Genomic DNA, 21993 nt, shown 5'->3' with positions numbered 1-21993 from the left:
TACCTCCTACTTGAAGCAGGATCTTATGTCAGGTATTCTCAGAGTTAGAGGACACTGAGAAATATTTGCATAATCTAGTAATATTTATAGGCAAAATTGAAAAATAAATGAGGCTTGGTCAGATCTTGATAGATTTATAAAGAAAGATGGATAATCTCTATAGAAGAATATATAATGGAATATGCTGATGATATGCAAGATTGCAAAATTCTATTTGGAGATTCCGAGTTCATTGCTTGCCCTTTAATTTTCGCACTCGACTAAAGTTTCAAATGTCAATGGACCTGTCATGCTAACTGAAACTAAATTTTCAGAAAGAAACATGTTTTTGAAACCATTGTTAGAAGCCTCAAAAAAAAATCCTGGGAAAATATTCATTCCCAACACAATCCTCCTGGTTTAAGTGGATCATTTAGCAGCCACTCAGAGTGTTCCAGTCTTCAGCCCCAGTCCTGAATAAGGGTTACACGCGAAACGTCAACTTCTCCACCTCCTGATGTTGCCTGGCTTGCTGTGTTCTTCCAACCTCTGGCCTGTCTATCCAAAGAGTGCAGCACTCATTGGTTATGGCAATATGACACTGACTAGATACAGGCTGTCAACATCGATACAAAAAGGATATTCATGATAAAAAAAGCATGAGGGTAGTTATACCTCTGGCAATAATAACAGACAAAAATGAATAAGAAACTACAACAGAATAACAAACCCCAAGAATGCCTGCAATCTGGTCAACAGCTGTTTAAGATGTGACTCAAAATGCAAAACTTGCTGAAGAATTGCTCTAAACAAGTAACAAAGTTTTCTAAATTACAAACAACACAGAAGATTTGGAAGGAGAAGATTGTGATACTGACAGGACGGAAGAAATTGTATTAGTTGTAAGAAGCTTCAGTCCAATAATGAATATTTTACATGCAGACTCAGTCAATTGTGCTGTGTTGGACATGGATGCACCCAGTGTGTGAATTTGTAAATGCTATCTGGAATGTTTGAAAGATAATGAAAGACATTTGAGTGTTTAGATTAGACTTACAGTGTGGAAACAGGCCCTTCGGCCCAACAAGTCCACACCGACCCGCCGAAGCGCAACCCACCCATACCCCTACATTTACCCCTTACCTAACACTACGGGCAATTTAGCTTGGCCAATTCACCTGACCCGCACATCTTTGGACTGTGGGAGGAAACCGGAGCACCCGGAGGAAACCCACGCAGACACGGGGAGAACGTGCAAACTCCACACAGTCGCCTGAGTCGGGAATTGAACCCGGGTCTACAGGCGCTGTGAGGCAGCAGTGCTAACCACTGTGCCACCGTGCCACCCACTTTTCTTCCAACTTGGGAATTATGATGTGCTAAAGTCACTTAAAATAGCAGCAGCAAAGCACTTTATCAATGCCAATATAGTGCCAAGTAAAATACCTTGACTATTGAGCAGGCCAGTATTTAAAAAAACGGTTCTAATGAAAGTGGGCATGGAACACAACAAAGTACAGTAATTGTTTTTGAGAAGCCAGTGCGTTTATAGTTTCTACAATTTGGACTGGATTGTATTCCCATAACAAGACCTAACTTCAGTAATTAGAATATTAAACAGGTATCATTGACATTGAGAGACAAGAATTTAAAGGAAAAAGGCAAGTGATGTTAAATACATTAGCAGTTTGTCCATTATATCCACACAGGTTAAAAATCCTATCAAAGGAAGCAGGAGAACAAACATGATGAGAGCATTAAATTTACAGAAATGATCAGGCATGATCTGAAATATATTTTAAAAAAAAGAAGTCCTCCATGGTCCATAATGAACATTCCATTAGCATGACATTTTAACAAAGTTGTAGCAGTGGTTCTTCAAGGTATGGGGTAAGGAGAAAAAAATCTTATAGTTCATAGACAGTCAACTACATTTATTCAGGCTAATTAAAATATAATAAGAATAAACAAGTAATAGTGGACAAGATAAAGGAGAAATGGACAATGATAAGACTTAAGTGGCACTGCCTAAATTCCTACCTAACAGTAGGTGTGGGAGGAAGGGAAAATATGCCAATGATGCGTGTAGATATCTGTGAAATTATGAACACTGTAGTAGTGGCCATAGCAGTGCAAAGTGCATTTAGTAATGGATGGTGTGGAGGAAATTGTGCTATATTCAAGAGATGTTTCATAACATCGTTGCAGACCAACCAAGTTGTAAGTTGTAATTCTGTTCTAGCGTGGGTAGTCCATGCCAAGAGCTCACTGCAAATAGTTGCAGGCCAACAGTTCATATTAATTACTTTTGGAAGAAATCCATAGGTTTCTTAATTTATGTATGGTGATCCCTATCTTGGAAAGGGACAATAATTCATTCCAAGTTTTCTGGGCACTTGAATGCTCCTTATTCAGGGAGGAGGGCTTTCAGTAACGGTGAGCGTTTCTGTATTATTTAAGGCCATAGAAATTCAATTTAATCTGCGGACATCATATCTTACAAAAGAGAAGGCAGAAAGAGTAAGGTTATAGGTGATAATGGAGGAGGAGTAATTTTAAAGCATAGCAACCAAACTGTTAGAGGGCATTAATTGGGGTTAATTGGCATTGATTACATTTGCAATGTCTGCATAAGAGCAGAGGCACCATGAACTTTGCACACAGAGATATTGAGCCATTGTGGGCACCAGATTATGGGAGATAAAGGAGATACTGAACATGGGCAAAGTCATACAAAGGTTGGAGAAGGCTATTTGCCCAGAGGACAACAACAATAAAATAGCACCAAAGTAACACTGCCAGAAGAAGACAGAGAATGCATGAACACCAACATTGTTGGGGAAGCTAAGAAAACCACTGGCATTAGCATTGGCTAGATGTGCAAGATGAAATGCAGGAGGTAAGATCCATGGCTTTACAAAATGAGGTAGAGATGTGGAAGGCTATATGATAGAGTATGCATTCAAAAACATAGATGTGGAAGTGAGCATACCTCTTGGAAAAGCTAGTGATCAGCCAAAAGGCATAGATGATGAAATCTGTAGTAATAGTCCAGAATGAGATAGGAACGTGAGAAGTGGTCACAGACAAAATAAACCAATGAACTGCAGAGGATCGAAATCTGAAACCTAAATAGAAATTGCTGAAAAAAGTCAGCAGGTCTGGCAGCAACTGTGAAGAGAGAAAAAGAGTTAACATTTCAAGTCCAAAAAGATTCATTGGACTCAACATTAACTCTGTTCATCTCCCCACAGATGTTGCCAGACATGCTGAGTTTCTCCAGCAATGTCTGTTTGAAAAGAGAACATTGTTTGACAAGAGAAAGGGCTATGGAACAAATTGGAAATAGCATCCAAAATAGAACCCCTTTATGATGATTGAGAAACTGTCATGGCTCTGAGTGGATAGGAAGAAAAGCCGAGAAAGGATGGTAAATAGAAGAAGTTGGGAGAGCTGGAAAGAATTTGGCGTATACACTGAGGTACTAAATAGGGGACAGTAAACCTTATTAAACAGATGAAGAAAAGCAAAGTAGTGGGTATTGGAGATCTGAAATTTTTTAAAAACTGCTGGAAAAATTAATAGCATATATGAAAGATATATGCAAATAAAGTCATAGAGATGTACAGCATGGAAATAGACCCTTCGGTCCAACTTATCCATGCCGACCAGGTATCCCAACCCAATCTAGTCCCACCTGCCAGCATCCGGCCTCTTGAATGTTGCAATTGTACCAGCCTCCTCCACATCCTCTGGTAGCTCATTCCATATACGTACCACCCTCTGCATGAAAAAGTTGACCCTTAGGTCTCTTTTATATCTCTCCCCTCTTACCCTAAATCTATGCCCTCTAGTTCTGGACTCCCCGACCCCAGGGAAAAGACTTTGTCCATGCCCCTCATAATTTTGTAAACCTCTATAAGGTCACCCCTCAGCCTCCAATGCTCCAGGGAAAACAGCCCCAGCCTGTTCAGCCTCTCTCTATAGACCAAATCCTCCAACCCTGGCAACATCCTTGTAAATCTTTTCTGAACCATTTCAAGTTTCACAACATCTTTCCAAGAGGAGACCATAATTGCACGCAATAATCTAACAGTGGCCTGAACAATGTCCTGTACAGCCGCAACATGACTTCCCAATTCCTGTTCTCAATACTCTGACCAATAAAGGAAAGCATACCAAATGCCTTCTTCACTCTCCTATCTAGGTAAAAACAATGACTGCAGATGCTGGAAACCAGATTCTGGATTAGAGGTGCTGGAAAAGCAAAGCAGTTCATGCAGCATCCTAGGCCAGTAAAATCGACGTTTCGGGCAAAAGCCCTTTATCAGGAATACAGGCAGAGTGCCTGAAGGGTGGAGAGATGCTGCCTGAACTGCTGTGCCTTTCCAGCACATCTAATCCAGAATCACTATCCTGTCTACCTGCGACTCCACTTTCAAGGAGCTATGGACCTGCACTCCAAGGTCTTGACTTAGATCAAAATGTAGATAGGTGGGTTACTAAGTTTGCCGATGATACAAAGATCAGTGGAATTGTGGATAATGTAGAAGATTATCAAAGGATACAGCGGTATATAGATCAGTTGCAGATATGGGCAGAGAGAGGGAAGATGGAATTTAATTCGGGTGAGTGTGAAATGCAGCTCTTTGGGAGATCAAATGTTAAGGAAAAGTACACAGTTAATGGCAGGACCCTGAAGAGTATTGATGTACAAAGGAATCTTGGAGTTCAAGTCCACAGCTTCCTGAAAGTGTCCATGCAAGTTGATAGGTAAAGAAGGCATATGACATGCTTGCCTTTATTGATTGGGGAATTGAATACAAAGATCAGGATGTTGCAGATTTATAAGACTTTGGTTAGGCTTCACTTAGAGAATTGCATTTGGAGAGGGTGCAGAAGAGGCTTACAAGGGTGCATCTTAGTGTTTTGTTCCATTTCAATTTGAGTGACAATATGACGTTTATATTATGCATGCTTCCCATGTGCATAAATTGAGCATCCGAATCATTATCAAACGATAGATTGTGTCACCACTTAGTGATTGGTCAAATATAAATGACATAGACAATAGTTCCAGAGTGAAAGCATTGTGCCAGCAATTAGGTTTCAGGTATTAACCTGCATGATGTATTGCAGATGGTTATTAAGGGAGTGGAATCCTTTAGATTTACAGTATGACATGCAGTGGTTGCAGGATAATGCGATCACATTCTGTGCCATGAAAATAGTTTCAATAATTGCTGCTTTCTCCACTTGCTTTTCTCCAGTAAATGAAGACTTTTTTCTTTTGTACAGTAGAAGCTGATATACTAAGTGATAATGGAATATCATCTGCTCCAGTATGGAAGGAGTCAGATATATAAAGGTGTACACCTATGATCACTATCATAGCCAGTGGCAGTTGTGTGTTTGTCCTGCTCTGAGGTTGCAATGATAGTTGCAATAGGGAGCAGATTTTAGTGAGGACCATAATAGAACAGAGATATTTCACACATTCACTGGCATTCTGTTTGGACAATCACAACCTGAATACCTTGGTTGGATGTGTTCTACTGTGGACCCTTCTTCCTCTCATTTTCCACTCCTTATTGCTCATCCAGCAGTTTGTCTACTCTATGGGTAGACCTATAGGTTCAACCTATTGTCCTTTGGTATGAAATAAAAATGTACCAATGTCACTGCACCAATTTCCATTCTGAAAGGGTCTATGCAGAACTATTGATGTCAGGATAAAATCATCTTACTATTCCTGGAGTTGTTAGCAACCCATTACAAAAGATTTCACAGCCACAGCCAATAGAAATTAATTAATAACTAACGTGAATGTAGCTGACGATGGCTTTAAATAACATTGATGGGATCTCATAACAGTAAAAAAGAAGAACAAGTATTAAGAAAAGTTTCACAGCTTATGTTTATTAAGTTTAGCCTTTTATGTGGGGAACGCCTATCAGAAATTTTGTATGCTCTGTCCAGGACTTCTTACCCATTTAGACTAATAGTAAAAAGATTGCATGCAGCATGCCTCAGAATTTTCAAATATGTATTCTTAACCAGACAGTCTGCTACCTCCGTTTTTTCAGATTTTGTATCCTTACATCATTTAGTGGCCTAAAGTTTCACTTAATTTTGTGAAAGGATGGCATTAAGAAGTATTGATATTATTTTAAGCTACTGACTCAGTTTATATGTATTCGTGTTAGATTAGTTATTGTGCTGTATGTATTTGATAACTCTTTACAACTCTGTTCACTAACTTATCTGCAACTAAGTTTGAATAGATAAGTCAATTCAAAAAGTAACAATCCCCTGTTCTATCTTTGTATGTTCTAAAGCAATGAGAGAAAGTGTGAGCATCCAACAGCTAGTTGTTGGGTGCAAGTTCTATTAATCCAAGCATGGAGTAAATAAATCACTTTCATTTCAGAAGGTGCTCTGGTTAATTTTCTCACTTCAGCAAACCCTATTCTTGTCAGAGCTGTGTTTTAATGTCAAACATTATCTTTTAATTTAAAGTACAGAAAATTGTATGTAGCTCATACCAGAACTTCTGATACACATAAGCATGCATCTGAAGTGTAAAATTAGAAAAGTGCTTTCTCCTTTGTTCTGTTCAAGAAATTATAATCTGTCTGTCAGTGCCAGAAAACTGTTTGGAAAAAAGCCTGCACTGTCAAAGATTTATTGCAGCTGAAACCACAGCAGGGAATATTACACTGTTTTGTTTGGACTCAGTTACAGACTTCAGTTTTACAGCTTTTATTGTTTTCAACTATTTGCTATAGGGTTATTTTATCATCTTAAATGATTTTGACGGAAATTGTGCTGCTGAGTACATGACCACAGTTTGGAACTCTACATGCACTGATAATATCCTTGTTTGTAAGGAGAAGAATACCTTCAATCTTAAGGGAATGTTTGTGTAGCTGTTCGTACTGTTGCTCACTCTCCAATGTTCCCTTCTTAGGCTATACCACTAGCTTTCATTACTTCTTTTTGTAGAAGGAGAAATTGCCAACCCGCTCTACATTACAATATCAGCAGTAATAACACCAAGTTATAATAGAAAAGACATACCACAGAAAATGAACCTTTACCTCATCTCAACACCATTGTCCAAACTGTGTGAAGATTTTAACTAACGCAGAATTGACGTATAATCTAATGTTACTGGCTGGAGTATTCATTTTGAGATTCAACGCAATTTGCTTTTCTTATTTTGAATATAAATGTAAACCGTATTGTAAAGGACAGAATTTAATGTGTTAATTGTATTGTAATAAGATCTTGATATTTACAAGATTATAACAGCATTTGCCAGAGAAAACCAAAATAGACTCCACCTGTATAATACAGAACAACCTCCGTTATCTGAAGATCAATTACTCAAATATCAGATTATTTGAACAAGTCCTCAAGGTCACATAAAAATGTTATAACATTTTTAAAAAGCACAGTGAGAACAGGTAGCCTGGGATGGCAGTGAGAGCAGGGACAAGGTCACCATGGAACCCTTTTCCTGCTATTAACTTCACTGCAGGACCATGTTCCTGCTATTGCCCTCTCCATGGGAACCCTGTTCCTGCTTTTGCCCTCGCTACAGGACCATGTTCCTGCTATTGCTGTCTCCACGGGAACCCTGTTCCTGCTACTGCCATCTCCGCAGGAACCCTGCTCCTGCTATTGCCACCATCGCAAGACCCTGTTCCTGCTATTGCCACTGCTTTGGGAACTCTGTTCCTGCTTTTGCTGTTGCCATAGGACATTGTTCCTGCTATTGCTGACGCCACGGGAATCTTTGTTCCTGCTATTGCCACCACCAGGAGGCCCTGTTCCTGCTATTGCTATCACCACAGAACCGTGTTCCTGCTATTGTCACCACCAGAAGGCCCTGTTCCTTCTATTACTATTGCCATGGGAATCCTGTTCCTGCTATTGCATCTCCATGGGAACCCTGTTCCTGCTATTGCTGTCACCACGGGAACCCTGCTTCTGCTCTTGCTGCTGGCACAGAAGGCTGTTCCTGCTATTGCCGCTGCCACAGGACCCTGTTCCTGCTATTTCCGCCACCATGGGAACCTGATCAGTTATCCAAACGATCAGTTATCCAAACAAAATACCCCCCCGCAACCTGCCTTGTTCGGATAATTGAGGTTGTTCTGTATCTCAGTGCAGATGTAACATATGTAAGATACCAGAGATGCTCTAAGACAATTTTTTTTAAATGTTGAAAATATTCAACAAGTCAGGTCAGTGGAGACAGAAATGGAGGTAGTGTTTCAGATCAATGAACTTTCTTCAGAACCAGAGAAAATATGTTTATTTATAGCCTATATCAATTTGATCCTTTCAATACATTGTTGAGTTCCCAGAGGAAATTGAATGCATTCATCTTCCCCAATGGCGGCCACCCTGAGCCTTTGAATAAAGCAAAAGAAAATTGTGGATGTGCTACTAATGGCTGCTGTTCCAGCTGTGGAGAAATATGTCAAACCACTGATATTAGTCCATACCTCTCTGCCCTGCCATCTCCTTTGCATAAAAACATGAGTAGGCATGCATATTTTGATCAGAAAATCAGCTATGCCAACCAGACAAGAAAAGGAAAGAAGTGAATAATATGAAAGAAGAGGATATACTTACACTGCTGTTTTTTTTGTTTGAAGTACAAACGCCTGGCAAAATCTATGCCAGATGCATAGGTGTAGCCATATACACCTTAATCTTGCATATTACACATCACTGGAATAGGGGTTTGACTTTATATTGATGCAAACACAGCCAAATCAGAAACACTACCTCCGTTTCTGTCTCCACTGACCTGACTTGTTGAATATGTGTTCAGTATTTTTAGGAAAATATTTCTGTCTTACAGCAGCTGTAGTGTCTTACATATGTTACATCTGCAATGAGATATTATAAAAGTGGAGATATTTTGCTTTTCTGTGGCAAATGCTGATACAATCTTGTAAATATCAAGACTTTATTATTAACTTCAGCAATGAGACACTTCTTGGACATAACCCAATGTTCTTTTGTACTAGTTATATGCTTTTTTAAAGTTAGTGCAAATCCAGCAAGGCGGTATATTGTTTTGCAATATTCTGCTGAAGAATATTACATATGCACTGAGCTGTATGCAGTTGCTGAATCATGTAATTATTTTAGATTACAATACTATGAAAACAAAAACCTGTGTCAAACAATATCTGCAATACAAATGTGAAATTATCAAATTTAGCTTCTTTCAATATTGGTACATTTGGTGATATTCAAGTCTTTGATACTATAAATGAATTCTCAGTGCATATATTCTAGAAGGCAAATTAATATTTGAAAAAAGATATGTCAAGTTCTGATCAATTGGTCAAATAAAGCATTAATATTTATAATTTTATTTCTAAATATACAACTGAAGAGTTGCACAACTAATTTTTTCACTATGTACTGAGGCAGACGCAAGATTTAATTGTCGGGTTTTCATTTTGTGGAAGCAAACACATTTCCCTGTCAAAAGATGAGGAATCAGATTGCTAGCAAATTTAATTCTCTCAGAAGTAACTATAGGGCATTTCAGTTTTCAATGCACTGTTGTGCTGTGATTGATACTCAAAACTCACTTCTAAATGTTGCATAGTCAGTACTAAACATAGTTTATTATAGCAAATATGATTAATAAGATATTTAACAATGCCTTTCTCATAATATTCTCTCCTATCCATATGTAGCTTGAACATCAACCAAACATCGTCTCAAATTTCTGCAAGATATAACTTAAATTTTTGATTATGAAGTCACAATCCAGTCTTAATTTCTATGTTTACATCCCAAACATAAGATAAAGGACATTGGCATGCTCAGAAATTTGTTTTTGTGTTGAAAATCTATTTGATATAGTGTGGATATATTACTACACCAGTACAGTATTAAATAAAACGAGTTTCCGTGTCTTATTCTGTGTTAGTTATATCAATGTATGAAATGATTCCTGTTTCAATCTAGCTTTTATTATTCTAATTTCTTCTAAGGTTTCTGAAATTATGTGGTAAGTCATGAATGGGCACAAAGATATAGAAAATACAAAAGAAATGTTTAATTATAAAATGACAGATCAAAAGAATGTCACTGATTGCAATGCTGTTATTTTTCATACACTTTGGGTAATGACATATGACCAATTTCTTAAAACTGGTGAACATGTGTAGATTTTTAAAAAAAGAATCCATAAGAATGTTAAATTAGATCAGGATACTTAATCAGGCCTGAGAAGATGCTAGATGGGCTCATTATCTCAGCAGAGCAGAATGGATGCATCTTGCAGCTAGTGAGATCCAAACAGAGTGCAGCAAATTTGTAAAAGTTAGCAATAATTTGGAATTCTGTAGCCACTGATGTAGGGACACAAGTGTTTTCAGTTAATTCCTAGAAAATGTATTCCTTGTAGCTGGTTAGTCATATTTGACCATAACTAATTGCAATCTGGAAGGACTTCAAAGCATATCAGACTGATCTATACACTAGGGGTAAAAAGTGAGGTCTGCAGATGCTGGAGATCAGAGCTGAAAATGTGTTGCTGGTTAAAGCACAGCAGGTTAGGCAGCATCCAAGGAACAGTAAATTCGACGTTTCGGGCCAGAGCCCTTCATCAGTCATTCCTGATGAAGGGCTCTGGCCTGAAACGTCGAATTTCCTGTTCCTTGGATGCTGCCTAACCTGCTGTGATCTATACACTACCAATATGCAAATCCATAATTATTTTAAGATAAATTACTACATCTTGGAAGTTTCTTCTAGTCAAAGATGATGCTTAGCATTCATTTTTCATTAGAACTGATGGTAGTGTGTAATTCTGAAACTATCTTTGCTCATAAAGCCATTTGTTTCATGTAATGTTTAAGGCTGTTTTGTCACCACTTCAGAACACTAACATATCTTTATAAGGAATTTATGTGCGTTGTAACCTGCTATGAAATAGTTTTTTTTTATTGTTTCTTCTCTTCAGTCTCTAAGCAGAGATCCTTTTCAAATATTTTTCATATTTTCTTCCCTTTTGAAATATTCCCTTGTGAATCCCCCAAATGCTTTGCTTGTGAAGTCCAATTTTTAAATGATCCCCAACAAACTCTCTTTTGAGAGAAATGAAAAGAATGGTTCATTCATGCATTCAAACCCTGCAGATAATTGTTGCAAAAAATATTCACACTCGGACATATACAAGGTGGAAGGAAGGAAAGACATTTACAATATTGATAAAATGAAATAAAGAGCTGGACATTAATTCACACAATTTTTAAAACTTGTGGCCAGAAAATCAGTGTCCTAAAGGCTTCATTTCCAGGAAAGGTCTAATTCAGATGGATGCAGTTGGATAAATTTTCAGAATTGTTTTTCAGTTGATGATTTCCCAGGGGCCTAATGTTGGTGCGCAGATGTGTTTTTCCCTTTTCATGTGAAAACAAAGTTTCTTCTGGGACTAGATTTCAAAGGAATTATAGATTATAGGCAGTCTTAGGGTTAAAAGGATCAATGGGTAAGGGGAGAAATTTGGTACATGGCACTATGTTAGATGGTCAGCTGTGGTCATTTTGATTGGTGGAGCTGGCTCAGAGGTGTGAATGGCCAACTCCTGCTGCTATATTCTATGGCTCTGGGTCTTGTTGTGATGTCACCAGTTAGAATCTTTACTGTTAACTAGATTTTCATCAGAATGAGGCAAGTGTTCAGAAATGTATAATTGAAACTGATTTCTAAGAATCAAAGAGTTTAAATCACGTGATATGTCCATTAAAGTGTCAGTTTCAATTTAACAGTTGGTTTATTTCCCTCTGGCCCAGAGTCCAGTATTCATTGGGGGAAATAAATGGAAGTATTAGCAATTCCACAAGACCGAATAGAGTAACTGTCTGTGGTTCTGGTCAAAACCTATTGATCATTGTATGGGAGATATTTTGAGCTATTGGTGCTCATTCAGGCTCAACGAGTTTTCTTTAGCACCTTTTTGTTCTCACTCTTGTAGAGTTGTAGAGTCTTCTGTGGTGCGATGCAGTGTTAACTGTTCATTTGTGTCAGTTGACTGCAAGGTCCCCATAGTCTAAGAGTATGACATTCTAGGATGACTGTGTCTGAGCCTATCCTAGTAATTGCTGATTGGAGCATTCCAGAAATTTTTGTCAATTTTATATATGATTGGTGGTGGGCATGCTTTAGTCCAAAAAAAATTAAAAATAAACAAGAAAGTGTTTATTTCTTGATAAGAAAAAAACATGACAGCATTATTATAAAGTATCGGTTCTGTATCCGGAGGATATGGGAAGAATGTTTCAAAGGTTCAGCAAATGTCAAGTTTATGAAACAAAGTTTCACACTGCATTTGAGGAAAGTTCTATGCAAGCACAAGTTGTGAAAACTCTGCCAATCTAAAATATGGTGGTGCCCAAGTAAGTACAGTAAATATGAGTGAACAGAATGAAATGCATCACTGGCAGTACTGACATGGGTATTGTGCATGCACTTTTTGCACATGCACAGTGAGAGTATTTTGTGGCAGTCAACAAACTCCTCTTGTCTAAGTGACAGTGGTCCCTATATACATTGAGGTTCTGATTTTTCATATGATAGAATGCAGAGTAGAACTTTACCCATTTTAGAAAGGACACAAATGCATTTGAACCCTTACACAATGCTAGTCAGTTGCATGGTCTCTCTATTTTTAAATAAGGAATTCCATAGTCCAATACTGCTTTAAAATATAAAAGCTTTACAAAAACCTTTAAAACATAATTAAGAACATAAAAACAGAAATGTAAACCACCTTTAAACTTAAGAGCAGTGAACTACATCTCCAAAACGCTGTCCGACTCTGTCAAAATTGCAGGATGTATAAACCATTCATCGCTGCTATGAAGCGAGTTCAAGACTGCAGCATGCAGGCTCACTAGCAGCACCTTTATAACTCACCAGCAAAAATAAGCAAATAATGAGGGTGAAAGTAGAAATCCAAGAATTATGTTCACTGTTTTGAAGTACCATCTACCCCTATTCTGACATGAAAATCCAGACTCAGAATTGATTAGATCATACATTTCATAGGTTACAACTAGGAATTATTAGATTCATACATTAAAAGATTAAATTAATAGAATGTACCTGAAAACTTATTTTACCTTTGGATTGTGTGAATAATACAATTTCCTATTGTGCCCATAAATTTAATCCTATGAGTATGACTAACCTCATTGAGTAAACAGAAGGTATTGAACTTGCTGCTTGTTTGGAAGAAATTAAATACCAGGACTGATCATGCCCACAATAATTAAACTAATTTTTCTGATTAATTTTGTCCAATAAAAAAACTGAAGTTGGTTTAACTAATCAAGCACTTGAATCAATTCCAATTTGAATAAAAATCAGCACTGCTGTGCAACAAAACAGAAATTGTTGGAAAAACTCAGCTAGTCTGGCAGCATTTGTGGAGGGAAATCAGAGTGTAGTGGCCCTTCTTAAAAACACTTCTGTGCAGTTTTCCATTCAGCACCTCATTTAATTTTCCACTTCAATTTACAAGTGCTTTGATGGGTGTCTGCTATTTTTGTATTTGTAATATTTAAATGTAACTCCAATTTTAGATGTTGAGATATCCTGCAGCTTGCATAGAATGAGCTTTGAGGCATACAACCATTCATGTAAAGTAATGCTAAGGGCTATGTTGTGTGTCAAAGTACATTGGTGAAGGTCTATAAGAGCAGCAATAGCTATGTTTTCAAGCTCAGTTATGAGGCTACTCCTCCACAGAAAGTGGAGGCAGACTGTCACCATGTGTTGCACTTTTTTTTTTCCATTTCACCATGTATTTAAGATGGAGTTTAATTATTGTGTTGTTTTATCCATTGTGGCAGCTTTTTTGCTTGCAAATGCACTTTGCAAAGACTGAAATCTCCCAATCATGACTGAAATATTATATCATAATTTCTTTTTCACCCTCAAAAGCTTATTTTATTGACTTAAACTCTGGGACATTGATCCTTGATTCCTTTTTTTCTAAAACACAACATTTTTTTTAGATTAGATTAGACTTACAGTGTGGAAACAGGCCCTTCGGCCCAACAAGTCCACACCGACCCGCCGAAGCGCAACCCACCCATACCCCTACATTTACCCCTTACCTAACACTACGGGCAATTTAGCATGGCCAATTCACCTGACCCGCACATCTTTGGACTGTGGGAGGAAACCGGAGCACCCGGAGGAAACCCACGCAGACACGGGGAGAACGTGCAAACTCCACACAGTCAGTCGCCTGAGTCGGGAATTGAACCCAGGTCTGCAGAGCCAAATATCACTCTGTTGATATTTGGCTCTGTTCGTTATTGTCATTGCGAATGATTGAGAAGGCTGATCAGACAATTGCACCGTAGGCTATTGTCAATGTTCATAGAGTTTTTTTTTTGTTTGCTTCCCCTTTCATAGTATATGTATGATTGTGTGGCGAATATTTATTCAAATGTTACAATAGCATATCTTGTAAGGTATGTTTGATTTTTGTTTTAAAAAAAGGAAAATAGGAACCTGGTCTGAATAAAACTGATATTATCGTTTTCAAAAAGATAGTGTATTAATGACCTTTGGAGAAGAAATGTACTGACTTTACCCACTCTGATCTGGATTTGATTCCAATCTTCCCCATCAACATGTTTAACCTTTCATAACCTTCTGAAGTAATCATGCAAGCTTATATCACAGCAATAAATTGCATCAAACTGTTACCAACAATTCAAGAAGTGTGCCTGACACTTTCTTTGGAACTAAAGGATGGCAATAAATGCTGGTCTTCCCAGTTATGTCCACATCCAGAGAATGAAATGTCAGACTTTTCAGAGAAGTAATTTTTACATTAATTCATGCATCACACTATTACAAAAACTTGCTTTTCATTAACACCTAAAATACCTCAATTGTGTAATTTGACACTGAGGAGGAGACAGAGAGGATTTCAGGAAAATGGCACAGATATAGTCAAAAGGGTAACAAAAACAGAAATTGTTGGAGAAACTCAACAACTTAGGCAGCATCTGTGGGGAGAAATGTTAACTTTGCTTTCTCTCCACCGATGCTGCCAGACCTACTGAGCTTCTACGGCAGCTTATGTTTTGTTTCAGATTTCCAGCATCAACAGTCTTTTATTTTATTTCCATTAAAAGGGTAATTTCTGCGAAGATCATTGAAAGTAGGGAAAGATTTGGCAAGGGATAAGGGATCAAGGAAGATACTTCAAGAGAGTTGATAGCTTTGTCAGCAATAATACAACGGAGGCAGGGAGGACAGATGTCTGAAGTAGATGGAAATTGAAAGGATAATGCATGAAACCCATTGCACTTGCATTTTGTACTTGAATGGAAAACGAGAGTAGATTGGTAGAAGGTAAATAAAATGTAACAGGATTCTGTTACACAGTTGGAAAGGATAGTTCAGCAATGTGCATGCTTCATGATTGTTGGACATTGTTATACCCAAAGCATGAAATTGTTCCAAATTCAATTAAACAATTGCCAAGGAAATAATAAGTTGAGTGCTGAAAAATGGATTTCCTGTAATGAAGGAGACACTTGTGCCTATACGTGACAGACAATTGTACTGGTATTTTAAGTATGTATTGATATGCATGATTTCATAATATGTTTCTTTTTCTTGACTTGACCTAGAATAATGATGTAAAGCATAGTTTTGTTATGGATTTTAATATTGCTTTCCTTTCTCAAGTACTTTTATTCATTCACTGGGGTTCAAGTCTAAGGAAATGTAATAAGTTTAGAATTGAATTCACAACCTAATCATCCATTGCCATATTCTTATGCAGGCAAGGGTCCAGAAATGCTTTTTGCTGGACAAAATCTCAATGACAATGAGTGGCACACTGTTCGTGTGAGTCGTCGAGGAAAATCCCTGAAGCTAATAGTGGATGAACTACAGCCTATTGAAGGTAATAACATTTCTGGTTGATTTGTAACCCTCAGATGGACTCCAATATTTCTCATAACACATACGAATTTTTGATCTTTTTCTTAAAATGTTTTGTTAGACTTAGAAACAGCACGAAATCTTGCAGAGTTTCTAAGCAACCAATAATTTGTAGTTGATTCATTGCCAAATCCATCTTGGTTCAATTGATCTTTCACCAATGTGCCAACTATTTACTCCTTTAGATGTTGTATATATGATGAGAAATTACCTTATTGATATGGCAAAGTCAAAATGCTATTAATTGATTCAACCCTTTAGGGGCAAATCACAGTGCATATAATTCATGAAAGCTATTTGCTCCACTATGTATAACCTTTAGCTCTGAAGGCAAGAGAGAAAATTTGCTTTTATATTTTGCTCCAAACCAAGGCACATCTAAAAACATGCTAATTAGTAATCACTCAAAATATCACAACAGGAAATTATTTTCACTCCTGCTGGGAGCAAACATTTAGAGTATTATTACTCTCCATGTGCTTATGTAGGTAAAATAAAGCATTGTTGTAAATATTTACAATTAATATTTTGAAATAAAGTTTTAAAACACTTTAAAATTAATGGTGCTTCATGGCTACCAAAGTCTTAACAGCTTGCAAACTGTTATACCTAATTCAAAAGAGGTATTAGAGATGGCTTGAATGTTTAAAAAATAGTTATTTATTCTCTTCATTCTGAAGAGAGTTGTTTTAATGTAAGATGAATAGTTGTGTAACGTGATATCTTTACATTAGATTACTTACAGTGTGGAAACATGCCCTTCGGCCCAACAAGTCCACACCGACCCGCCGAAGTGCAACCCCAGACCCATTCCCCTATATTCACCCCTGCTCCTAACACTACGGGCAATTTAGCATGGTCGATTCACCTAACCTGCACATTTTTGGACTGTGGGAGGAAACCGGAGCACCCGGAGGAAACCCATGCAGACACGGGGAGAATGTGCAAACTCCACACAGTCAGTTGCCTGTTCATTCATAGCATAAGGGCATCTTTTGCTAGAAGAGCATTTATTGCCCATCCCAGAGGGCAGTTAAGATTCAACCACATTGCAGTGGGTCTGGAGTCACATGTAGACCAGACCAAGGAAAGATGGCAATTTCCTTCCCAAAAGGACATTAGGGGAACCAGATAGGTTTTTCCAACAATCAACAATGGATTCATGGTCATCATGGGCATTTAAACGGGCATTGGATAGGCATATAATGGAGGATAGTGGGCTAGTGTAGGTTAGATGGGCTGGGATCGGTGCAACATCGAGGGCCAAAGGGCCTGTACTGCGCTGTATTTTTCTATGTTCTATTAGACTCTTAATTCCTAAGCAGGCACAAACTGTTCAAGAGTTTCATTGTAGGTGCTGTGGCATTAATTTTATATTTCAAGTAAATATTAATATGATAATGTAAAGAACATTTAAATGCATACTGTACTTCAATGGATGTAGTTTATGACTTATTATTTCATATTTTTCTAAGTTCCTGGAAAGTGAATAAAGTCAACAGTTACTCTTTATTACAGCAGATATGGGAGTCCATTACTTTTAATGGACTATTAATCTGACATCCTTTTCAATTAGGAGCGTGTTCTATTCCTTTTAAATGCCATTAGCAAACACACATATAAGGCTGAATGTCTTGCTCCTCCATGTTGAAAGTGAAATGGCACTGAAATAGTGAATTTGGTATTCATTCATAGGATGAGGGCATCTCTGGCTACAACAGCATTTATTGTTCATTCCAGAGGGCACCTAAGCATCAACCACATTGCTGCTGCCACCTCAGCTCCATAAGGATTAAGCACTGGTAGGAAGATCTGTGGTTGAGCTTCCCACCCTGCAGCCAGTTGAGGCCCTTAAGTGGATTAACCCACCTGCAGGAAGGCTTCTCACCAAGGAGTGTTCACTGTAGCTGCTGCATGTGGATAGCTTGTCACCTCAGTCCTGAAATTAAGAAATTGTCTTGACTCGCCCTATTCCTGACAGTAGTTTTTTTTTAATAACCACAGAGCAAAATGATCCCAATAATGAAAGGTTTAATATAGCAGGAGCATTCGAGGACTCTGGGACAATACATGATGGAGTTTAGAAGGATGAGGTGGAGATCTGACTGAAACTTACAGAAAGCTGAATAGGCTGGACAGGGTGGACATTGGGAAGATGTTTCCATTGGTAGGAGAGACTGGGACCCAAGGGCACAGCCTTAGAGTAAAGAGAAGGCCCATTAGATGGAGAAAAGGAGAAAAGTCTTTTGCCAGAGAGTGGTGATTCTGTGGAATTCATTGTCACAGAAGGCTTTGGAGGCCAAGTCATAAAGTATATTTAAAACAATAAATCTTGATTGCCAAGGAACCAAAGGTTATGGGGAGAAAGGGAGAAAATGAGGTTGAAAGGCCTATCAGCCATGTTTGAATGGCGGAGCAGATTCAGGCCAAATGGCCTAATTCCTGCTGCCATGTCTTATGGCTTAATGGTCTTATTTAATTAGTGGTGAGCTCCTGGATCTTAAGAAGTCAGTAGATATTCAAGTATTGCGATTCCCGTGATGCCAAGCAACAGTTTGTTTGCTGTGGATGTTGTTATAGGCTTTTGCCCAAAACATCGATTCTCCTGCTCCTTGGATACTGCCTGATCTGCTGTGCTTTTCCAGCACCACACTCAATTCTGATGTTATAGTACACCGGTCAAAGCCAAGGAACATAGTTAGGCCTTTTTGTCCCTGTTCTCAACCTCTTAACTGCCATAAGATCCCCTTGCAGATTCATTCTGGTGTTACACTGGGGAGGTGATGGCCTAGTGGTATGATTGTTAGGCTGTTAATTCAGACACCCAGGTAATGTTCTGGGAACTTGGTCAGTGGCACATGATGGGATTTGAATTCAATAAAAATCTGGAGTTAAGAGTCTAATGATGACCATGAATCCATTGTTGATTGTTGGAAAATCCTATCTGGTTCCCCTAATGTCCTTTTAGGAAGGAAACTGCCATCTTTCCTTGGTCTGGTCTATATGTGACTCCAGACCCACCGCAATGTGGTTGAATCTTAACTGCCCTCTGGGATGGGCAATAAATACTGCTCTACCAAGAGATGTCCTTATGCTATGAGTGAATTTTGTAAAAGATAGAGGACCATGTATCTCATGTTAAGCAAAGTAGAAAAGTTAGAATGTCCAACATTTACTTTGCCTTGCCTGAAGAATTGCTCAACACTGCTGTGCATTCCTCGGGTTGACTGGGATGACGTGGATTAAAACCTATCAGAAAGTGACATGAGGGATACTCCCAGACAACTGACTGGCACAGGCACTGATGAATCGGTGTCTCTTGATTATCAGTTTCATTCAGGAAGACTGAGAGATTTGTTTTATTACACCTATATATGACTATCAACTTGATCTAAAGCCTTTCCTCTGGCTATTAACAATCCACAGCAACTTGGATATTGTTTCATTATAGATGATAGACATTTATTAAACCCACAAACAATAGTGTATTGTGAAGATGCCAGTTGCTGAGCAGCCCTGCATGTTGGACTTTGTTTCCATTGTTGGGGCTTTACTTATGTGGCTTCAAAGTCATTGGCCAGATCACCCAATTTACTGCAGCTACAAAGACTGACTTCTTTTCTACCATTTCTTGATATTGCCCTGTGTCGTTTAAAGTCACAATTGGTTTTGTCCATTGAATTGTGTTTTGCCAATTCTGTCATGTCATGTCCAGTACCTCTGCCAGATGACTACTATCCTGGAGCCTCTATTTGCCTCCCTAAACCACACTTTAACAAATGCAGGCTGTTTGTCTCTGCTTCATTATCTCTAACATTGTAATCAATCACAACAGCTACGGTTAATGGAGGCATGATTACTGTTCTGAGAAGAAAAATGTCTATTATCTCTGTTTGAGGACAGCTCTCCTGTATAGTTTATTTTGGTTTGTACACCTTACCAGTATTGGCAAGGCTGTTTCTTGACTAAATTGACCATCCTGTTCTGCATCCTCAAACCCACTTATGCACACGTCTTCTGTCAGGGTATTTTTTTCAGTTCTGATATTCCAGATTACTACAGTGAAGCAAAATCTCAGTGCCAGGCCATAACCAACTTATACGCATTCATATAACATAAATAAACAGTTATATAATTTCAAAAGTGTTTACTGCATTAAAAGATAAATAATTGTTGGTTTACACTCGTAATTCTTCAAAAGCCTGAAGAAAAGATGGAGCAGATAAGGTTAGATTAGATTCCCTACAGTGTGGAAACAGGCCCTTCGGCCCAACAAGTCCACACTGATCCTCCGAAGAGTTACCCACCTAACACTATGGATAATTTAGCATGGCTAATTCACCTGACCTGCACATCTTTGGATTGTGGAAGGAAACTGGAGCACCCAGAGGAAACCCATGCAGACATGGGGAGAATGTACAAACTCCACACAGACAGTCACCCGAGGCCAGAATCGAACCTGGGACCGTGAGGCAGCAATGCTAGTCACTGAGCCACCTTTCACTAAGCAATGAAGTAGTCCGAAAGTTAAATGAAGACCACAAACACTTCATCCTCCATTTCATCATTGGGGAGAAAGCAGTGTTAACGTTTTGAGTCCAGTGACCTTTCTTCTGGAGTCAAAATATTAATTCTGTTTTCTTTGCACATATGGTGCCAGACCTGCTGAGTTCCTCCAGCAATTTCTGCTTTTCTTACAGATCTTCAGCATCCATCGTTAATTGTGTTTTATTCTTCCATATCATTTTGTATCTCAGTCTCATTCTGAGGTGTTCAGACAGAATTGTCTTTTTTAATGGCCATATTTGCAATTTCCATGCGGTTCTAGCTCATTGCACACGTTTTCGATTGGATTTATACAAGTGATTATTCAAATTGTTATGCAAAAAAAACCTCACTAGTAATTCTCATGTAATTGCCTCTTCATTGTGCAAATTTTTTCTGTTAATTTCCAACAAGCAGTTTAACTCTGAGGTATTGAATATCCAGGGAGTTCAAGTCATTGATTTCTAGTGAATACAATTTAAAGCATGTGGACTGGTGCTTTGATTTCACTGGCCATTACATCATACGTACCATCGCTAAAGCTTCCTATGCTTTTATTACTTTTAAAAATAACTTAAAACAACAAATCCAGATCTTCCAGTTTTGGAGCAGACATGTGGTCCAAGATAGGCACCAGACATCCATGGAAGTCCCAATGAACTGACTTCATGGGAATTTTGAAGGAAAATTCCAACAGCAACTGCTCTGCCCCACAGCCCCTATGAAGGTACCTTTGACTTTGAGTTAGAGTCTAGGATCGTGAACTGCTCTGACTTACTCTCCTATATCAATAACAAAATTGCTGGAGAAATGCAGCAGGTCTGGCAGCATCTGTGGAGAGAAAGCAGAGTTAACATTGTGGGTCCAGTGACCCTTCAGTTTGATGCTGCTGAGTTTCTCCAGTAATTTCTGTTTTTGTTTCAGATGTTCAACATCCACAGTTTTTTCTCTTTTTTTTTTACAGAGTTGAACAGTTAACTTGGGAATGTTCAATGGAAAAATCATAATTTAATCCTCAGTAACTATAGAACCACAATGCCCCTCTCTGATCACCTGACACCCCATCAGTACTGACTTCCCAAGCAGATGTGACCTGACCCACCTCTCGACTATGGCTGACTCATCAACATCATTCAGTTCCTCAACTATCTGAATCTCACCCCAACCTGATAATCCCCCCTGGTCTGACTACCCAGATCATCTGCCTGCTACCATAGCTAGCTGCAACCCTCCCACTCAACCATTTCTATCCTACTTCACTTGCCTCCAACATCTTACTGACTAAAACAATCCTTCTCCCTCTCACATCCTTCCCACTCACTATTCACTCAGCCATTCTCATACACACACGCACTCAGATAAACTTTCTCTGCCTGATTAAATGCCTCTGAACTTTCCAATCTGATAGTGAACACTTATTCAAATATGACATCTTGTGCTTTAAGAACAGAG

The 21993-nt window shown here is 38.4% G+C and overlaps 1 protein-coding gene across 2 annotated transcripts in view; it reads left to right on the top strand.

The window, feature by feature from the left end:
- The window catches only part of LOC132819764 (neurexin-1-like), a 957576-nt gene that overhangs the window by 921596 nt on the left and 13987 nt on the right, over window positions 1-21993 (top strand). For both annotated transcript variants that reach the window (XM_060831497.1, XM_060831498.1), the window contains exon 9: window positions 15836-15958. In XM_060831497.1, coding sequence (XP_060687480.1) covers window positions 15836-15958 — 123 coding nt within the window. The remainder of the gene's footprint in view (window positions 1-15835; window positions 15959-21993) is intronic.

Source organism: Hemiscyllium ocellatum, chromosome 10, assembly GCF_020745735.1.
Source record: "Hemiscyllium ocellatum isolate sHemOce1 chromosome 10, sHemOce1.pat.X.cur, whole genome shotgun sequence".
Classification (NCBI taxonomy): domain Eukaryota; kingdom Metazoa; phylum Chordata; class Chondrichthyes; order Orectolobiformes; family Hemiscylliidae; genus Hemiscyllium; species Hemiscyllium ocellatum.
This window is presented reverse-complemented; position numbering and strand designations above follow the sequence as displayed.